Source organism: Schistocerca cancellata, chromosome 6, assembly GCF_023864275.1.
Source record: "Schistocerca cancellata isolate TAMUIC-IGC-003103 chromosome 6, iqSchCanc2.1, whole genome shotgun sequence".
Taxonomy (NCBI): domain Eukaryota; kingdom Metazoa; phylum Arthropoda; class Insecta; order Orthoptera; family Acrididae; genus Schistocerca; species Schistocerca cancellata.
In genome coordinates, this window is record NC_064631.1 from 561203031 (window position 1) to 561223532 (window position 20502).

General features: G+C 37.8%; 1 protein-coding gene across 1 annotated transcript in view; it reads left to right on the forward strand.

Annotated features, from left to right (window-relative positions):
* The window catches only part of LOC126088427 (ubiquitin carboxyl-terminal hydrolase 14), a 125164-nt gene that overhangs the window by 56333 nt on the left and 48329 nt on the right, over window positions 1-20502 (forward strand). The window contains 1 exon segment of the mRNA XM_049906571.1: window positions 8242-8506. Coding sequence (XP_049762528.1) covers window positions 8242-8506 — 265 coding nt within the window.

Below are 20502 nucleotides of genomic sequence, written 5' to 3' on the forward strand. Positions count from 1 at the left end.
GTCTTCATGCTGACGCTGGCGAATTGCCGCTCACTTACCGGCGCGATATACTGCTTTGTCGGTATGCCTGTCGGCTACTGTCAATGCCCGACCATCCGTCTTATCGTTCCTTTTTTGACGACTCTCTCGACCGTCAATATGGGTTGTATGTCTCTGCCCTGCTACCCCCTGGAGTTCGCTTTCGTCGCCTCCTTCAACACCTTCATTTTTCACTCCCTGCAACCTTTCGAGTGGGCGAGAGCCACACGCCACCTTGGCTCCAGGCTCAGGTCCGCGTTCACCTTGACCTCAGCTCGCTCCCAAAAGAGGTCACCCCCAGTTCGGTCTACCACTCCCGTTTTTTGGAACTTCGTTCGAAGTTCATCACCATGACTTTCATTTATACAGATGGCTCTAAGACCAATGACGGGGTTGGGTGTTCCTTTATAGTCGGGGCACAAAGTTTCCAATACCGGCTCCATGACCATTGTTCGGTCTTCACAGCTGAGCTCTTTGCCCTCTACCAGGCTGTTCTTTACATCTGCCGCCACCGACATTCTGCTTATGTCATCTGCTCAGATTCCCTGAGCGCCATCCAGAGCCTCAGTGATCCGTACCCGGTTCACCCTTTCGTACACCGGATCCAACGCTCCCTTCAGCGGCTGGTGGACGTCGGTCCGCCGGTTAGCTTTATGTGGGTTCCCGGCCATGTCGGTATCCCTGGGAACGAAGCTGCAGATGCCGCGGCCAAGGCTGCGGTCCTCCAGCCTCGGACAGCTTCTTGTTGTGTCCCTTCGTCCGATCTTAGCAGGGTCATTTGTCGGCGCGTTGTGTCGCTGTGGCATGCCGATTGGGCTGCACTTACCGACAACAAGCTTCGGGCCTTAAAACCTCTTCCCGTGGCTTGGACGTCCTCCTCACGCCCTTCTCGGCGGGAGGAGGTCGTTTTAGCAAGGTTAAGGATTGGACACTGCCGGTTCAGCCATCGCCATCTGCTGACGGCTGCGCCGGCGCCGTTCTGCCCATGTGGGCACTTGCTGACGATTAGACACATTTTAATGTCCTGTCCCGATCTTAACCAACTGCGCCTCGATCTTAACCTGCCTATTACTTTCGATGCCGTTTTAGCGGATGACCCACGAGCAGCTGCTCGTGTTCTTTGTTTTATCAATTTGACACACCTTGCTAAGGACATTTGATGAAGTTTTTTAATCCTATGCCTGTCAGTCTGTCTTTTATTGTGTTTTTCCTTTTAGTTGTTGTTGTCAACTTGTGGCTCGCGGTGCATTTTTAGAGTAGTCTGGGCGCTAATGACCATTGAAGTTGTGCGCCCTAAAACCACAAAAAAAAAAAAAAAAAAAAAAAAAAAAAAAAAAAAAAAGAATGGTTTTCAGATTGTTTCTCAATTGTTCCGCTCTCAGATAATTTGTGGGAGAAACACCTAAATATGTATATCTTTCTGTTTGAGCTTAGATTTCACATATTTTATTACAGTGGTGATTTCCCCATAGGTAGAGTGGAGTTAAAAAACTTACACATTTGAAGAATGAAGTTGGTGACTGAAATTTAATGAAACATGTCACCACAATGCAAAACACCTTTGTTTTAATGATTGTCACCCCAACTCACTTATCATATCTGTGACACTCTCTCCCATACTTCGCAGTAATGCAAAACAAACTCTCCTCCTTTAAACTTTCTTGATGTCCTCAGTCAGTCTTAACTGGTAAGGGTCCTATACTTTGCAGTAATTCTCCAGAAGTGAATGGACAAGTGTAGTACAGTTGTTATGTCTTCTAAATGTTCTGCAGTCTTTGGTTCACCTTCCCCATAACCTTTTTGTACATGACAGTTCGAATTTAAGTTGTTTGTAATTGTGATACTGTGGTACTTAGTTGAATCTACAATCTGTCATTTACTGTGCAGTGTGAACTTTGTTACAAGAGATGACGAATCAGTCACACTGCTGAGATTATACTTCATAGACACATACTTAGTAGCCTTTGTGAGGAACAGTGTCAAAAGCTCTCTGGAAATCTAGAAACATGGAATCAACCTCAGATTTCCTCTCAATAACAGTCACTGCATCTTGTTAGTAAAGAGTCAGTTGAATTTCTCAAGAACAATATTTTTTAAATCTGTGTTGGTGATGTCACTAGATCATTTTCTTTGAGGTATCTCATAGTGTTGGAACACAGTACATGTTCCATAATCCTGCTACAAATTGATATCAATGGTATGGGTTTATAACACAGCAGATTATTCCTATTTCCTGTCTTGTATATTGGTATGACCTGTGCAACTTTTTAGTCTTTAGGTATGGATCTTTTGTTGGGTGAGCAGTTGTATATGATAGCTAAAAATGGAGCTATTTCATCAGCATACGCTGAACTGAACCTTTTTGGTAGACAGTTTGAATTGGAAGACGTGCCTTTATCAAGTGACTTAAGTTGCTTCACTACACTGAGGGTATTTACTTCCAAATTAGTCATGTTGACACCTGTTTTTGGTTTGAATTCTGTAATATTTACTCCATCTTCTTTGATGGGGGAATTTTGGGAAACTGTGTTTAAGAACTCCAATTTAGTTGCATTGTTGTTGGTAACACTCTCTCCACCACCACACAATGAAGGTACTGATTAATCCTTTTGGATTTCCTAACAGGTTTTGAGATAGTTTCATTGTGGACACTATTAAAATAATTTTGCATTGGAGTCCATGCCAAGTATCATGTATCTGAAAACTTCAGCCATCTGGGATACTTTACATTCTTTTAAATATGAGTGCTCTTTTCATTGCATCTTCAGTAAATTCTTGATTTTTTTTTTTTTTTTTTTTTTGTGTGTGCCTTGGGGGATTTGTCCCGTCTCTTTTTAATTTACTTGGTATAAAACTCTCAATTGCTGTCTGTACTGTGTCTGTGTCTCTGGTTGACAGTTACGTAGTTAGTTCGGAAGTAACAGAGACTGTCAGCTTTTCCAAATAGATATCTTTTGCATTTATTTTTGGTGGTTTTGGATGGTATGGTATTCATTGTTGCTACAACTTTGTGCTCACTAGTTCTTGTATTCATCAGAATGCTTTCTGTTACTCAGGATTGTTTGTTATGAAGAGGTCTAGCATGTTGCTGCAATTGTTCACACTTTGTGTGGGCTCTTGAACCAATTTCGCAAAATAAACAGCAGGAGAGGCTAGAAGTCTTGCATGACAGTCTACAAAGATTTGGAAGCAATTAAGTCATAATTTCCTGTAATTCAGCAACAGTTTTCATTCTTCGCAGCCCCCTTGTCTAGTTTTGTACTATCTCATCTTGTATGTAAATCACATACTGACATTCTCAAGATTGTCATTCTCAGAAGCCCAGTCTCCAGATCTGCTCTTCTTGGATTATGGGCTTTTATTCTCCAGTGTAGTTTAATTTTGTACATCTAAAAAAGGAACAAGGTAACTGTACACACAAGAAATCACTGTTAAATGATGTTCTAAGAATTAAAATGTCAGAGTTTGAGGTTGAACTCTGATCTGATGTGAAAAGTTAACCAAGAACATTTTATCCAAAAATATCTATCTAGTTCATATGTTAACACATTAACTAGCTCTCCATTATTTTATTTGAGATAGAAGTGTTTTCACAGCATTCGTGCATTACCACACAACAATAGTAGCTCTTGCTAGATTACACCCACATAAAATCAGACCAACGTAAACAGTTCCAATTAAAAGGATGCAATGAACAGTGGCTCCCTTCATTCACTGATACTAGATACACAACTATCATGGTAGTTGTCCATTTGGTTATCAGCCAGATTCTCCTTCTGGATACGCTGTTTTCTCTGTGGTTCAGAGCATACTGTTTCCACCAATGCCCTGGGCTGATCATTGCAGGGCTATGCTACCATGCTGGTCCGAGTAGCAGTTCCATCTAATAGGTTTGAAGACGTTCTCTTTGTCTTTTCTCCCACCCAGAATTGCACCGTCTATTGCACCAGGCAAAACATGTTTATGAAATTATTAGTTTATTTTTCAAACAGTTAGTTTGGATGCCCATAACAGCTATATTAACCAGACAATAGCATAGTGTTAGATGCTATTATTTCATTTAGAGAGTACAAACAAAACGAAATACTCATTGGATCACCATAAATTCTTTCTCTTAAAGTACTGAAAAAAGTGAGTAATAACACTTTATTATAAGAAAATCAAAGGGAAACCCTTACTTACTTGGATGAAATTACTGATCATCGATAATTGACTACGGGCCAGCATACACAGGAGAGATCACCCCATCTGGAGATGACATGTGGCATTGTTTCTGTTGCCTAATGAGTCAATCAGCAAGTCGAGCCTGTGCTGTGATACATGAGCCGTTAACAGCCCTTTAAAGCCTAGCTCAGCATGCCAGCCAGATACAGCAGGCCTCGGCAACCCAGGCCAGATTGAGCATACTTGTGCTATGCAGGCCATCCTGTACGAGATGGAATAGCATGGGTTGGCAGCGTGCAATGACATCTCTGCTCTCAACTAAACTAATGTAAGGATTAGTTGTAAGTATTACACTTCAGTCTAATGATGTTGGAAGTATCTTCTTCGCTAAGCTTTCCATCGTATGCTGAAATTGTAGTTCTGTGGTAGTTGACAACTACGGCAACAACAACAACAACAACAACAACTACTACTACTACTACTACTACTACTACTGTTACTACATGTTGGAGCACTATTTAAACATGCACACATTCTCAGGGATAACTAACCCATCATCTGACATGAGAGAATTCTAGTGAACCTGCACTGAAAGTATTCTTACAAGAAGTGCTAACAATACATACGCTTTTACTGTATCTTTGCAATTGAATAATTTAAATTAACAATGTAGTAATCAATGTTTTTGTTGAAACTGAGTTAATAAGTGAATCACATGGTAGATGGTAACTTGGATATGCTCATATTTTTCCTGCTTCATTCTTCTTTTAGTCTATCTATTTATATCTGGATCCCACTCCAGCCACTGTCGGGTCTGGGTGCTGACGAGCCCTCTCCATTTGGTTTGGTCCTCCCACCGCTTTTCTTCCTCCACTTGATGCCAGGTCACACCTCTCCTTTCCACAGATATTCTCACTCCCCTTTTCCATCGTGTTCTTGGGCGCCCTCTAGGTCTTTTTCCATCCATCTTTAGTTCTTCGATAATTCTGGGGTGTCTCTGCCCATGCATCCTCTTAACATGCCCATACCATCTTAATAGGTATTTTTTAGTATCTTAATAGGTAGGTATCTTTTAGTATTTTTGTCAAATCGTCAAAGTTAAAAATACAAAGATAATCATAAATAGTTTAAGAAATTACAAACATGAGGCTCAGGACAATGGTCTCTCTAAGAGTCATTAGGTGCATTTTCTCTTTTGTTTCAGCAGATATTTGTGATTTCATTTTTGCATTGTGTAGCTGGAGTCAGCCCAAACAAATAGCGTTCATCTAATCTTTTATGCAATGCCCAGTGTCAGTGGAAAACTTCAGTTTATTTCCCACTATGAACAAAATGATTTTTAAAGTGGAATTTTACATACTCATGTAATAGAACAGTCCCATATTAATCTAGTGCAACAATTGTTTATCAATATGTATTAACAGAGACAATAAAACACGAAGAATAATTAGTACTCCAATAGCAATAGCAATGCTCTGGCACGCACTGACTGCTACCACCAAGCATGCAGCACTGTTGAGTTGTTGCTGGATGCTGGTTACTCTTCATGATGTACTGTCACATTTAATACACATTGATAAAAGAAATGTCGCTTTAGACTAATTGGGGACAACTGTATTGAATAGGCAAGTACAGTTCCTCTTTAAAAATAATGTTGTTCATTACAGGAAACAAACCAATGTTTTCCATCGACACTGGGGGTTGCATAAAAGACTTGATGAGTACTATTTGTTTGGGGTGACTCCTGATACACAGTGCAAAACCAAAATTGCAAATATCTGCTGAAACATAAGAGAATATGCACCTGACAACTCTTAGAAAGACACACTATACATATTGAGTAGTTGACCTGTCATAAGTCGTAGTGAATTCCCTGTCATTTACAATTTTCTTATCTATAAATGTGTATTCACGAAAACATCATCAGTGTACTGGTGTAAATATTTTATGGTGGAATGTTGTGACCTGAACAGCACGTCTTCATACAAAGTGTCTCCTCCATTTGGTCGTAAGTGTATCACAAAAATTTACTAGAATTTTAGTAGTAATTCTCTCTCTCTCTCTGCCATGCCTTTCCATTGTTAATGTATCTGCACATTATAATATAATGTGCAACTATTATGAGGACTTTCTATCTCAGCTGTAGTAATAAGGTACAGTGTTTGACTTACAGTCTCTTAACTGTTGTGGAGTAAAAACACAAGCCACACAAGACTGGTTGTTTCATTGTAAAGCTAATTTAACGTAATTTTTTATTTAATTCATCAAATTGTGAGAGGCTGTGAGTATCAAAGCTACTTGGATTTTGAATATGTCACTGTTTCATAACCAAAAACATGATAAGAAAATAAAAAACAGAGTTCCATTTGTGGTGTAAGGATCAAAACTACTGTAATGAAGTTATGTGTAGGATAAATGGTGTGCGACCCAAGGAAGCCTTTCAACTTGGATTTAAAAATCTTGGACTCATAACTCAGTTTTTTTCTGTTTTGCAGGAAACTTATGAAATAGGAAACCTACAGAATAGGTTGTTCCATTCTGTATAGCGATGATTAAGTTTTGTGGAAGTGAAAATCATTTTTCTGTGTGATGTACATGCAGTAGGTGCTGTTGAAGGAGTCCGTGTTATTAACTAAAAATACCATTAGTCATTTACGTACTGGAATGGCAGGATTAGAATTCAAAGATACTTGAACAGTGGCCCAATCAAAGTTACCTCTTTACACTTATATGTTTGTTAAATAACCTTTTGAAGTGTAGATTCTGTTTGAAAATGTTGTGCTGAATTTATGGAAGATAGAAAAGTGTACTAGCAGGCCACAGAAATTCAAGGTTGTGGCAGCATACGGTGTGTTTCAGTGTAGCTAAGAAGATGGGAGGCTCTAGAAATTTACTGTTATGTGCAGTCCATATTTCCCTATCATGCATCACTAATCTTTACAAATGGAACATGATATAAGGAGACCCATCTGGACACATGCCAGTTCATTTTGCCTGAATAGTGTCTCCTTTGAAAACTTGCCAAGTGAAAAGTAATTGTACACTTCACAATGCCACCCTTTCTTATTCCAAATTTTGTTGATGACTCATTCAAAACTTAAAGGTTGAGAGAATATTTTTAATAAATGGTAAAATAGTTTGTTTTCTCTCCTGTTTCTTACGCAGAATAATTTGAATGGAAACAAAATGTGTTCATTATATCATTTTATTTTAGATAACAAAATTCCAGTGCTTACAAACAAGTCCCAGGGATAGTTACAACTTTATTTATGAAAAACCATACTATAATTGTAGGATTACGAAGTCACTCTTCTTAAACAAATAAACTATTGCTTTACCCTAAAGGTGAATTTACATGAGACTTCAAATCCTTAATAGCTCTGTTCAGATCAGTGGTAACTGAACTGAGAAAAACAAATGCTAAAAGTACAAGGTACATTAACATTAATAACTATGACAACTCTTTTCACTCAGCAAAAGTTTCTTAATCTTGCATATTCTTTCTAAGCGTATCTGAGACTTAAATCTAGGTGTGCTCACCATCATAACATTATGTACCATATTTCTGGTTCTGTATGCTTCAAAGTTGGATGGAAATTTGAATTTTTGCAAACCTGACAAAGTAAACCAGTCTAGAACATTGTTTAATTTGAGCACCACAGTGCTGTGTGTATTTTTGTTGGAAAAGTTAATGCATTCATTGCCTTTTGATCCAAGAACTAGCTACTTGTTCATTGTAAGATTAATAATAGGTGATTAAACTTCAAACTTTTTGATTTATTGTCTGATGCCTATCTATTGAGGTGCCAAGCAACATATGTTTAGTGTTAGTTATACATGTCTTACAAAGTCAAATTCAGAGTTAGTGAGTAGTTGCTTGCCTAAAATTGTATTTTCTCTCTGTAAAGGAACCTTGGGATGTTGAGAGATATTGTACTGCACCCATGTATTTCTAAGAGGTTTATATGTGGTCCTTTACATAGGAAAATGTGCGAGATGTTAACAGTGTAATAGTGTATGTCATTGCTCTGTCAGAATCATATTATTAATTTCCAACAGGTGTGACATTATCTGGGGAAATGATTCCTGCGCAGTCAATTACTGCAGCTCTTAGAGATTTGTATGAGTCAATGGAGAAGGGAGCCACTATTCCTCCTATACTATTGTTGGAAGTGTTACACATGGCTTTTCCTCGGTTTGCTGAGAAAAGTGAACATGGGGGCTTTACTCAACAAGATGCTAATGAGTGTTGGACAGAAATGGTGAGAATGTTGCAGCAGAAGCTACCACCAAAGACAGCTGAAGGCCAAACTTCTACTTTCAAGTGAGTTAACTGTAAAATGATGACAGTAATTCCAAAGAGATACTTACATCCATTGTTCTTTCAGTGTACTGTTCATCAGTGAACAATCAGTGCTTAATACATGAGTCACCCATTTCATGTATGACTCTGGATAGAAAGACAACATTTGTACTGTTAATTTTGTAACTAGATATTTATTTCCACAATAATGTTTCTTCTTCAGTACAATAATGTCATACATATAAAGATAAAAGAAACTGAAGACGACAACAACAACATAAAATTTCCAGAAGTTCAGTGATTTCCTTTGGTTGTTGTTGTGGTCTTCAGTCCTGAGGCTGGTTTGATGCAGCTCTCCATGCTACTCTATCCTGTGCAAGCTTCTTCATCTCCCAGTAACTACTGCAACCTACATCCTTCTGAATCTGCTTAGTGTATTCATCTCTTGGTCTCCCCCTATGATTTTTACCCTCCACGCTGCCCTCCAATACTAAATTGGTGATCCCTTGATGCCTCAGAACATGTCCTACCAACCGATCCCTTCTTCTGTTCAAGTTGTGCCACAAACTTCTCTTCTCCCCAATCCTATTCAATACTTCCTCATTAGTTATGTGATCTACCCATCTAATCTTCAGCATTCTTCTGTAGCGCCACATTTCGAAAGCTTCTATTCTCTTCTTGTCCAAACTATTTATCGTCCATGTTTCACTTCCATACATGGCTACACTCCATACAAATACTTTCAGAAACGACTTCCTGACATTTAAATCTATACACGATGTTAACAAATTTCTCTTCTTCAGAAATGCTTTCCTTGCCATTGCCCGTCTACATTTTATATCCTCTCTACTTCGACCATCATCAGTTATTTTTCTCCCCAAATAGCAGAACTCTTTACTACTTTAACTGTCTCATTTCCTAATCTAATTCCCTCAGCATCACCCGACTTAATTCGACTACATTCCATTATCCTCGTTTTGATTCTGTTGATGTTCATCTTATATCCTCCTTTCAAGACATTGTCCATTCCATTCAACTGCTCTTCCAAGTCCTTTGCTGTCTCTGACAGAATTACAATGTCATCGGCAAACCTCAAAGTTTTTATTTCTTCTCCATGGATTTTAATACCTACTCCGAATTTTTCTTGTTTCCTTTACCGCTTGCTTAATATACAGATTGAATAACATGGGGGAGAGGCTACAACCCTGTCGCACTCCCTTCCCAACCACTGCTTCCCTTTCATGTCCCTCGACTCTTTTAACTGCTATCTGGTTTCTGTACAAATTGTAAATAGCCTTTCGCTCCCTGTATTTTACCCCTGCCACCTTTAGAATTTGAAAGAGAGTATTCCAGTCAACATTGTCAAAAGCTTTCTCTAAGTCTACAAATGCTAGAAATGTAGGTTTGCTTTTCCTTAATCTATTTTCTAAGATAAGTTGTAGGGTCAGTATTGCCTCACGTGTTCCAATATTTCTGTGGAATCCAAACTGATCTTCGCCGAGGTCGGCTTCTACCAGTTTTTCCATTCGTCTGTAAAAAATTCGCGTTAGTATTTTGCAGCTGTGACTTATTAAACTGATAGTTCGGTAATTTTCACATCTGTCAACACCTGCTTTCTTTGGGATTGGAATTATTATATTCTTCTTGAAGTCTGAGGGTTTTTCGCCTGTCTCGTACATCTTGCTCACCAGATGGTAGAGTTTTGACAGGACTGGCTCTCCCAAGGCCGTCAGTAGTTCCAATGGAATGTTGTCTACTCCAGGGGCCTTATTCCAACTCAGGTCTTTAAGTGCTCTGTCAAACTCTTCACGCAGTATCATATTTCCCATTTCATCTTCATCTACTTCCTCTCCCATTTCCATAATATTGTCCTCAAGTACATCGCCCTTGTATAGACCCTCTATATACTCCTTCCATCTTTCTGCTTTCCCTTCTTTGCCTTTGGTAATGTATGTAAAATAAGGGAAATACGACCATTCATCTGTAGCAGACTGATGTATGGAACGTGAACTTGTGTAACAGAAAACAGTAGTCGCACTAGTTTTTCATCTCTTGCTCTTTTTGTAGTAAAGGTACATAAATTCACACACACACGCAACCCATAGAAACAGATGTAAGGAGAGGTCCGTAGCAGTGGAATCGACTTTCTGAAACCATGTGTATGGTCATGTAATTTAAGATCCCAAGTATCACACACTGCAGCCATTCACCATGGTGGGCTGTCATTTGTGATTAATTAACGAAAAAAATTCAGAATTTTGTTAGAACTTTGTTTGAATCAAAGTAGCGTTAAAAAAGTTACATTACATTGACTGGTTGCATGGTGTAACAGGTAGGGTAAGGGCTTCACATGCAGGAGATTATGAGTTCGAATCTGATCACATGCATTAATTTTTTTATTTTTAAATCTTTATAGAAATGACTTTGATCGTAATTTTTATTCAGTTGATTGATTTAAATGTGCTTTTTTATTTCCATTCCTTTGTGACATCATTTATGTTTATGTGCCGATTACCATGCAAAAAAATTGCACATTTTGTAATGAAAAATACATTTTTCATACTATTGCACAGGAGGTAGAAATAGTTTATTTTGTCTTTTGTTTTTTAATCGATAGATTGAATGTTGTAGTAGATAAATATAATTAAATTCACACTAACAAAAATTCTGAGTGGAAAAAGAATAATACAAAGGAAAATTAAATAAATGAAAAAGTTCATATGGTGATTAAACTGATGTTACAAAGGAAGAGAAGTAAAAAAATTACATTTGAACCAATTAATAGAATAAAAATAGTGATCAGAGTGATTTTGATAAAGATTTAAAAATAAACAAAAATTAATGCACCTGATGAGATTCAAACCCTCCATCTCCTGCATGTGAAGCCCTTACTGTATTCATTATACCATATAATCAGTCTATGTAATACAACTTTTTAAATGCTATAGAGCACTATGCAAAATTCCTAAACTTTTTTCGTCAGTTACTTGGAAACGAGGGCCGCCAGGGCGAATGGCAGCATGATGTGATACTTGGCATCTTAACCTACATCACCGTATCTTTGATTTCAAAAAGTCCATCCCATCGTTGGGGACTTCTCTTCGTGAATGTATGCTTAGGCGTCTGTGTGGTTGGCGTGCGAATGTAACTACTTGCAAAAGAGCAAGAGCTCTAAATCTGATGCGAATACTGTTTTCTGTTAATGTGTTTCTGTTCTCAACACATTGGCCCCACTATAGGTGAATAGTTGCCTTTACCATATTTTATGTATCATTCCATCCAGGAATATCCTTTGTTAATGTGGCAGACATCTCAACTGAAACTGATTTCTTGTATATCCACTGGAGAATGTCCACTGTAACTTACTCTGATGTGGCATACACTCTTAATCAGAGATATGCCAGTGTACCTGGTTGAAGTTGTGTGATAATTTTGCCGAAGTAAAGATAAAGAGGTGCCAGGTGCAGCAAATAAAATGGCCATTCAGTGTACCTATCTTAATATGTCCACTGACAAGCAAGTTGACCACTGAGGAAAAACAAAATGTCAGTAAACAGTAATCTTTCGTACGACAGGAAGGACATTAAGTTTTTTAAAGATTGCTGTACACTTTCACTGACCTAAATGTGACTTACTTCTCCGCTAAGTAATGTTTCTTCCAGTAAACTACCAGTAAAACCTAGCTCATTAAAATATATTTCAGCAGAAAACTCCATCATACACTTTTAAATCTGTGTGGTTTAAGACAAGTTGTTTGCTAGTACAGCCCAAGAAATATGTGGGAAAATCCAGTTTAAGTGAGGGATTGTCAAAGGCTTTTCACCTTAGCAGTGTTAAACCATATGAGACTTGAGTCATTAGGATTTCCTATGATGCGTGGAACTCTTTGACACAATAAATGCTTATACCACTCACATCTGGGCTTATTGAGATTCTATCTCTTCTTTGTGAAACATTTCACTTTAGGAACAACTATAAGTTCTCATTAAACCAACGTGCGTAAAGTAGTCCATACAGCCTACTACATATGTAGATGTATCCTGCAGAACTTTTAAAAATAGATACCTTCAGTCCTCCGGTATTACGCTGCCTTTCATAATTGATTTCTTTCTGACAGCATGTTCCATTACTACCTAATACTCTATCTTGTGTCAGTCTGCTTCCTCATTACTTTCCCCTCTGTCCTGCTACTTCTTTTTTACTGACATTCCTCCTCTTGTTCTTTTCATTTTCATATTGTTTCCAGTCATGGATGTCAACCTTGCCTTTAAGTATTTGTGCATATATTTTTTTTAAATTTATTTTTGATGACTGAATTTCATTCAATTCCCTTGTCATACACCACACCTCAGATCTTTTTCTCAGCTTAGGACGTAGAGTAAATGTCTTTCTTTAGTTACTTTTGTAATATACACTTACTGTCTTCTTTTATTAGTTTCCAAAGAAAATGTTGAAACCTATTTTTTGAGTTTGTTGTATTTTTTTCATCCCACAACACTATTTGCATCAATGGAATGATTTTGGGATCAGTCGTTTTTGTTTATATTATAAATACGTTTTTATGGTTACATTATTGGAGCTTGTCATTGATGTCAGAAGTGTTTATTGCATTATTTTTAACAGACAGAATGGTGAATACATTTAAAAATCCTATTTTGATGTGTTCTATGTTGCAAGTATGTGCAAATTTATTTTGAAATATAAATTTACTAGTATTAAAAAATTAAGATGTTGTTTGCTTTTCTTAAACATGTAGACAGAGGCTTCATTTGTAAGTAATACCAGTTTTGCAAATTGTCAAACTCCAGCCGTATTTGTGGTCGGTTTAGTTCAACTTGTATGTCTCATATGTGAGAGACAGCCCTCTTAGCTCCTCCTTGCAGTAATGTATAGTGCCTCTGAAATCTCATACCATACATCTCATTTAGTTCATTGATATGTGGTGGTTTGAAAGAAAACTCATTTGGATGAGCTGAAAGTAAGCACTGGTTCTGGGAAGTTTGTAACAACAGAAGCACAGCATGAGAGTTAAACCAAGTTTATTGCTACTAAATCTTCCCTTGTTTAAACAATGATGGTTCACATGATGAAGCTGCAGAAATACATGGTGAAATGTGTACCAAATTAATGTGCAGATGCTTGTGAAATGCCGCTTGTATGGTAATTTTGCCATTTCATCAAGATTCTGGTGTGTTACAAGAGTTTTTATTGCATTGCAGTGTTGATGGCAAACAGTTAATACACTCAGCAAGTCTTGGAAGCATCTATTGTGACATACATTGCCATTGTGCTGTATATATGGCAAAGCACACACAATGTTCCAGGCATATTCTTTGCAATTATGGAAGGAGGAAAATATTTGTGGAAATGAAGGGAAAGAGATATCCATCATTGGATTATGATAAATGGGTAGTGCATTTAGCTTTTTTTGTTGATGTTACATAGATTTACATGACTCAGATATCACTATAAGAAGAGAAGCTACTTATCATTGAGGTCTGTGTTGAAATTAATGCCTTAATGTACCAGCTTTGTCCATCCGAACAATTGGCTTGTACAGGAACAAACATTTTTTTATCACCTTTCATTACTGTGAGTACCTCCAGAGACGGCTTCCTTCCTTTACAAACAAGACATCAAGTTTCACCCAGTAAAGTGAAGTGAAGACCTGGCTACGATGGCCGTACAGTTGTGCTTATCCACAAGAAACACAGAGAAGGGGTGTTGTCAGTAAACACCCCAGCATTTTTGCAAGTGAAGCACTGTCGCACACTAAACATCTATGCGCCAATGCTTGGTGCAGCACAACAGTTGAACATTGACTGACACTAGTTGTTGAAAGTACTTCTTGCACACTATCATTGTGACAACTTTTATTTACAGTGTAATTTCTGTGAATCCTTGTTTCATCAGAATAAAGCAGTATTCACTTTCTCATGCTTCATTTATTAATTAATCCAATGTTGTACACATTTTCTGAAACTAATTTGTCTCATGGTGTGGGTTCCTGTAGTCATGTCCTAGTTCATGAACCACGGGCAACATATGAGTGGCCAAGTAAGTGGTCCCGACAGTCGGGATACCAGTTACTTTGGAATAAGGCTGGGCATCTCGAACATATTCTGAGTCGTGGTCACCTTTGTGCTCATACGGCAAAGACTACCAAATCCACCGGTTAGTCCCTCAGCCGTTAGGGGTAAAACCCAATGGGACTCGGGGCAAGTAAGGCTAGCAACCTGCTTCCCTGGTACTTTAAATATGATGCTGGCAACAATCAGAGCAACTATGGGTCAAGCTGCCAGAAAACCATTCTGGAGTGTAATTAGCCGTCTTCGAAAGGGAGGTAAGAAGGAAATGACAAGTATTTTGGACAGGTCAGGAAAACTGCTGGTGAATCCTGTGGATGCCTTGGGCAGATGGAGGGAATATTTTGAAGAGTTGCTCAATGTAGGTGAAAATGCGATCAGTAATGTTTCAGATTTCATTGTAGAATGGGATAGGAATGATGATAGAAATAGGATCACATTTGAGGAAGTGGAGAAAATGGTCAATAGATTGCAGTGCAATAATGCGGCTGGGGTGGATGAAATTAAGTCGGAACTCATCAAATACAGTGGAATGTCAGGTCTTAAATGGCTACACAGGATAATTGAAATGGCCTGGGAGTTGGGACAGGTTCCATCAGACTGGACAAAAGCAGTAATCACACCAATCTTTAAACGTGGAAACAGAAAAGATTTTAACAACTACAGAGGTATCTCTTTAATCAGCATTGTGGGTAAAATCTTCTCAGGTATTGTTGAAAGGAAAGTGCGAGTATTAGTTGAGGACCAATTGGATGAAAATCAGTGTGGGTTTAGGCCTCTTAGAGGTTGTCAGGACCAGATCTTTAGCTTACGGCAAATAATGGAGAAGTGTTACGAGTGGAACAGGAAATTGTATCTGTGCTTTATAGATCTAGAAAAGGCATATGACCGGTTTCCTAGGAGGAAGTTACTGTCTGTTCTACAAGATTATGGAATAGGAGGCAAACTTTTGCAAGCAATTAAAGGTCTTTACATGGATAGTCAGGCAGCAGTTAGAGTTGACGGTAAATTGAATTCATGGTTCAGAGTAGTTTCAGGGGTAAGACAAGGCTGCAACCTGTCTCCACTGTTGTTCATATTATTTATGGATCATTTGTTGAAAACAATAAACTGGCTGGGTGAGATTAAGATATGTGAACACAAAATAAGCAGTCTTGCATATGCGGATGACTTAGTTGTGATGGCAGATTCGATTGAAAGTTTGCAAAGTAATATTTCAGAGCTAGATCAGAAATGTAAGGACTATGGTATGAAGATTAGCATCTCCAAAACGAAAGTAATGTCAGTGGGAAAGAAATATAAACAGAATGAGTGCCAAATAGGAGGAACAAAGTTAGAACAGGTGGACGGTTTCAAGTACTTAGGATGCATATTCTCACAGGATGGCAACATAGTGAAAGAACTGGAAGCGAGTTGTAGCAAAGCTAATGCAGTGAGCGCTCAGCTACGATCTACTCTCTTCTGCAAGAAGGAAGTCAGTACCAAGACTAAGTTATCTGTGCACCGTTCAATCTTTCGACCAACTTTGTTGTATGGGAGCGAAAGCTGGGTGGATTCAGGTTACCTTATCAACAAGGTTGAGGTTATGGGTACGAAAGTAGCTAGGATGATTGCAGGTACTAGTAGATGGGAACAATGGCAGGAGGGTGTCCACAATGAGGAAATCAAAGAAAATCTGGGAATCAACTCTATAGATGCAGCAGTCAGGGCGAACAGGCTTAGATGGTGGGGTCATGTTACACGCATGGGAGAAGTAAGGTTACTCAAGAGACTCATGGATTCAGCAGTAGAGGGTAGGAGGAGTCGGGGCAGACCGAGGAGAAGGTACCTGGATCCGGTTAATAATGATTTTGAAGTAATAGGTTTAACATCAGAAGAGGCACCAATGTTAGCACTGAATAGGGGATCATGGAGGAATTGTATAAGGGGGGCTATGCTCCATACTGAACGCTGAAAGGCATAATCAGTCTTAGATGATGATGATGATGATGATGATGATGATGATGATAATTTGTCTCATTCACACACAATGACTCATTTATTCTGGTGCTTTTTAAAACCAAATCTTATAGAAAGAAAAATTTCTGTCAGAGAAGTCCAGATCTCTGCACTAAAAGCAGCTGCAGTGTTTTTGCAAAGTTGGTATTTCTTTGTATTATTCATATCACGGAACTTGCTGCATAACAAGGCATATGTCTATATCATCAGTGAAATATTTAATGTGTGAACTTTTCTTCTTCTTTTTCTTCTTCTTCTTCTTCTGTATAACTGCTTGAATCCCACATCACTTTGCACCATTCCCTTTTGCCGTAATGTGCATACAATTGACTTAATCATCTTCTACGTCTTGTTTGTGCATTCCCTGATTGTTTCCAACTGTACTGCTGCTGATTTATCCTCCTCGTCATCAATAAATTTGATTTGATTAACAGCAGCCTATCAGACATGCCTGTGAAAGTGTTTCCCATGATCACTGTCCACGCTTTCACTGTGAGGTATCAACACACACTACTTTGAACAGGAATGTTAACTATATCTACTGTACCTTATCAGATGACAAAACTAGTTCCTACTCATTCCTGGCCTACAGTTCACTTACAGTAAATCAGGATCACAACCCCTATTAATTTTCTTGTCAGTAGTGACCGTGTTCATGCAAAAATCCATCAAAATTTTAATTGATCTCTTAAATAAAAGTAAAATACAGGAAATATTGTTAAAGAATGTGGAACAAACCTAATTGCTTACTAATGAAACAAGTAAAAAGTCAGTTGTAGTTTATGCTGGAAGAAATGCAAAAACTTTTCAGAATATGACAGTGCTTAGAATTTACCAAATAGTGCTTCACTTGTAGCAGAATAATTATTAATGTTCATCAATATAGCTGGCACATTCCCTTGATGACTCTGGAATAGTGCAATATGACATGTTCTTACAGGTAAACAAACTTTATTCAGGACAAAATTAACCAGTTTAAAGTTTTCCCCCTGTTTAAACATTACCAATAAGTCTAGCTAATGTGCTGTGATTGGTTAAAGCTAACTGGTTTAATGTCGCCCACTTTACAATATGCATACTTCAGTAGCACCTTGAATAAGATATTGCATAATCCACTGCAAAATTTCACTAAACATGCCAAAGAAAGAGCGACATGTATAAAGATGGCTAATGCCAATTTACATATAATGAGACATAACATAAAATTTAAAAAAAATAAAGTAGAATATTTCTTATTATTGTAAGAAATCTGGAATGTGTAATGCAAATGCTAATAGATTTCAACAAAAACATTTGCAGTAACATTTTACTATGAAAAGCATTACACAGCGGATTCAGTTTTAGTTCAGTGCTTGAAATTGTTGGAAGTGTTATTTAAAGGAATGTGTCGGAAAGTTATGTTCGGTGAATAACAACTATGAGGAAATCCATGTATGAACTCATCAAAGCAAAGTTAAGTTTCATTGAATAAATCATTTAAAAATATAGGTATAATTGTTAGAGGAGAGTTGCTAAACCATTACAATATTCAGAGAAAGAAACTTAGCTTAGTAATAGTCGTGTATTGGCAGCACACAGACATATTTCAGTGATTGTAATCATTGTTAAATAATGCTGCTGCAGCTTTCCTCTTGAAATAGGTAGTTAGTGTGAAGGTGCAGTAAAAGATGTACACTGATGAACCAAAACATTATGACCATCTACTTAATATCTTTTTTGTCCATCTTTGGAATGAAATAATCACTGATTCTGCAAAGCAGGGTTCTGGCAGTTTGCTGGTAGGTTTGTGGAGGTATGTGGCATTAGATGTCTACGTACAAGTCATGTAATTCACATACATAATGTGTTGCTTATTCGTGTACGCAGTAATGGCGCCCTACAAAAATGCAAATTGGTTCCATAGGATTTACACCAGGTGAATTTGGTTGCTGAGACATCAGTGTGAGTTCACTATAATGCTCCTCAAAGCACTGTAGTAAGTTTATGACTCCGAGAAATGAACAGTTATTCTGCTGAAAGAGGACATTGCATTTGGGGAAGACATCAAGCATGGGAGTACAGATCGTTTGCAGCTGTGATCATGTCTTCAATTACTGTGATGGTCTCGTGCAAACTGCAATCGTAATTGACAATATAAGTGGGTTGACATGTAAACACACATGGGTGGTCAGCTACGGAGCTCCATGTTCATCAGTGTTCGATGGATGGTGTGCTCCAAAACTCTTGTGCATGCACCGGCATTGTGCTCTTTTGGCAGGGACACCAATCATACTTCACCAAGATACTCATTCACAGGCTCTGTGTAATAATAATCTGTCCGTTATCAAAGCTGCTTATCTCAAGGGATTTTCCCACTTGATGCCCTCATCTTCACTAGGGTGATAGCATGTCCGTGTCTGTTCCACCTGTATACTTTCGTTACCACGTCATGTGCCTGCAACGCCACCAGGTGGCATCCATCGCGGCAGGTAGTGGTCATAATGTTTTGGCTTATCAGTGTTGTGTATATTATGGTCTTGTTGGTGGAAGCATTGGTGGCCAAATATGCAAAACAATTGTAACACTGCTTGTAAATGCACTTGCAACCACCATTCAAATGTGTAGTTTTTGTATACAGTTTTAATTTGGCAGTTTGCATTGTGCTTTGTAAACTGTCCTGGTAAGAAACGTGTCTCTGTACTGTTCCCATGTCATCACAGTCTTTAAACCATTGCATGGAAAATTAATCCAATATGCATAACATTTAAATACATATTGTCCCTAATTTTTCTTCATTCCACAATACAGTGCTAAACAGGCCATGTATCTACAGCTATACCTCACTATTTATGCTCGCATATTGCTCAACAACCAACCAACTGCTGTCTACTCATTGTTCATCAAAATTTACTGCACTCTCGCTTTTACAGAACGTTATCCATTGTTAAATCATATTAAATATTTTCAATTTAAACATATACACATTATTAGGAGAAAAAACAGCATCAAATAATAATAAAACAACAATAAATACAGCAAAATAAAAACCATTCAGTTTCCTGACTGTTACTAAGGATACCCAACCCAAGCTGTGATGTGTTACATTATACACAAATATTAGTACAAAAATTAAATGTATATAGAAATTTGGATTTATAGTCTTATCTTCACACTCTTTGTAAGGTAATAACTTTGCCAGCATTTTGAGGCAATGTTTCAAGACTTGTGTAGCAAATTATTTAGCACTCAGTTGTCATGTACACCGTATTCTTTACCTTAGAAAGTTACGTTAGAGGTAATTTTTGTAACATTTTCTTCTCTATTAAATTTGAAATATAGAACCATGGACTTACATTAATGATTCTGAGATGTACGGGTAAAACAATTTTCCAGGCTATTCATAAATTCAGCAAAATAAGTACATGCTAGGGTCCTTGTTCCCTTGCGAACAACTGCTTTGTTATCCGAAGAATTTAAAAAAAATGCAGAAAGGGCAAAGCTTCATGATCCAACACTGAAGAATTTTTCATGAGGGTGATGAAATATATTGTAGGGCTTGTTTGAATTTTTACACACTACTTTTTTTACATTATTTATATTACTCTCCAGTGTTCATGCCACTGAATGTTCAGTTGTTTCTTGTCTCTAATCAAATAAACTTGATTTATATCAAAAACCTGTTCAAATATTGTATTAACAGTCCCAGCTGGTTATCTGTGATTTTTGTTTTGGGTGCATAGATCTGCAGAATCCTCTTCTTTCTATGCAGCACACACAGCAGTTATAAGATTGCGTCTGCACTATCTACAGGGCAGAAGAAACAGAGAAACGGTGTTTTTCAATGGTGGGCAATATTACTTTCTGATGACATGATGAAATGTTCCCACTCAAGTTGCTATTCTTTTGTTTAGTATATCTTGTTAATGGACCTGAACTGTACCTTTTATATGTTAC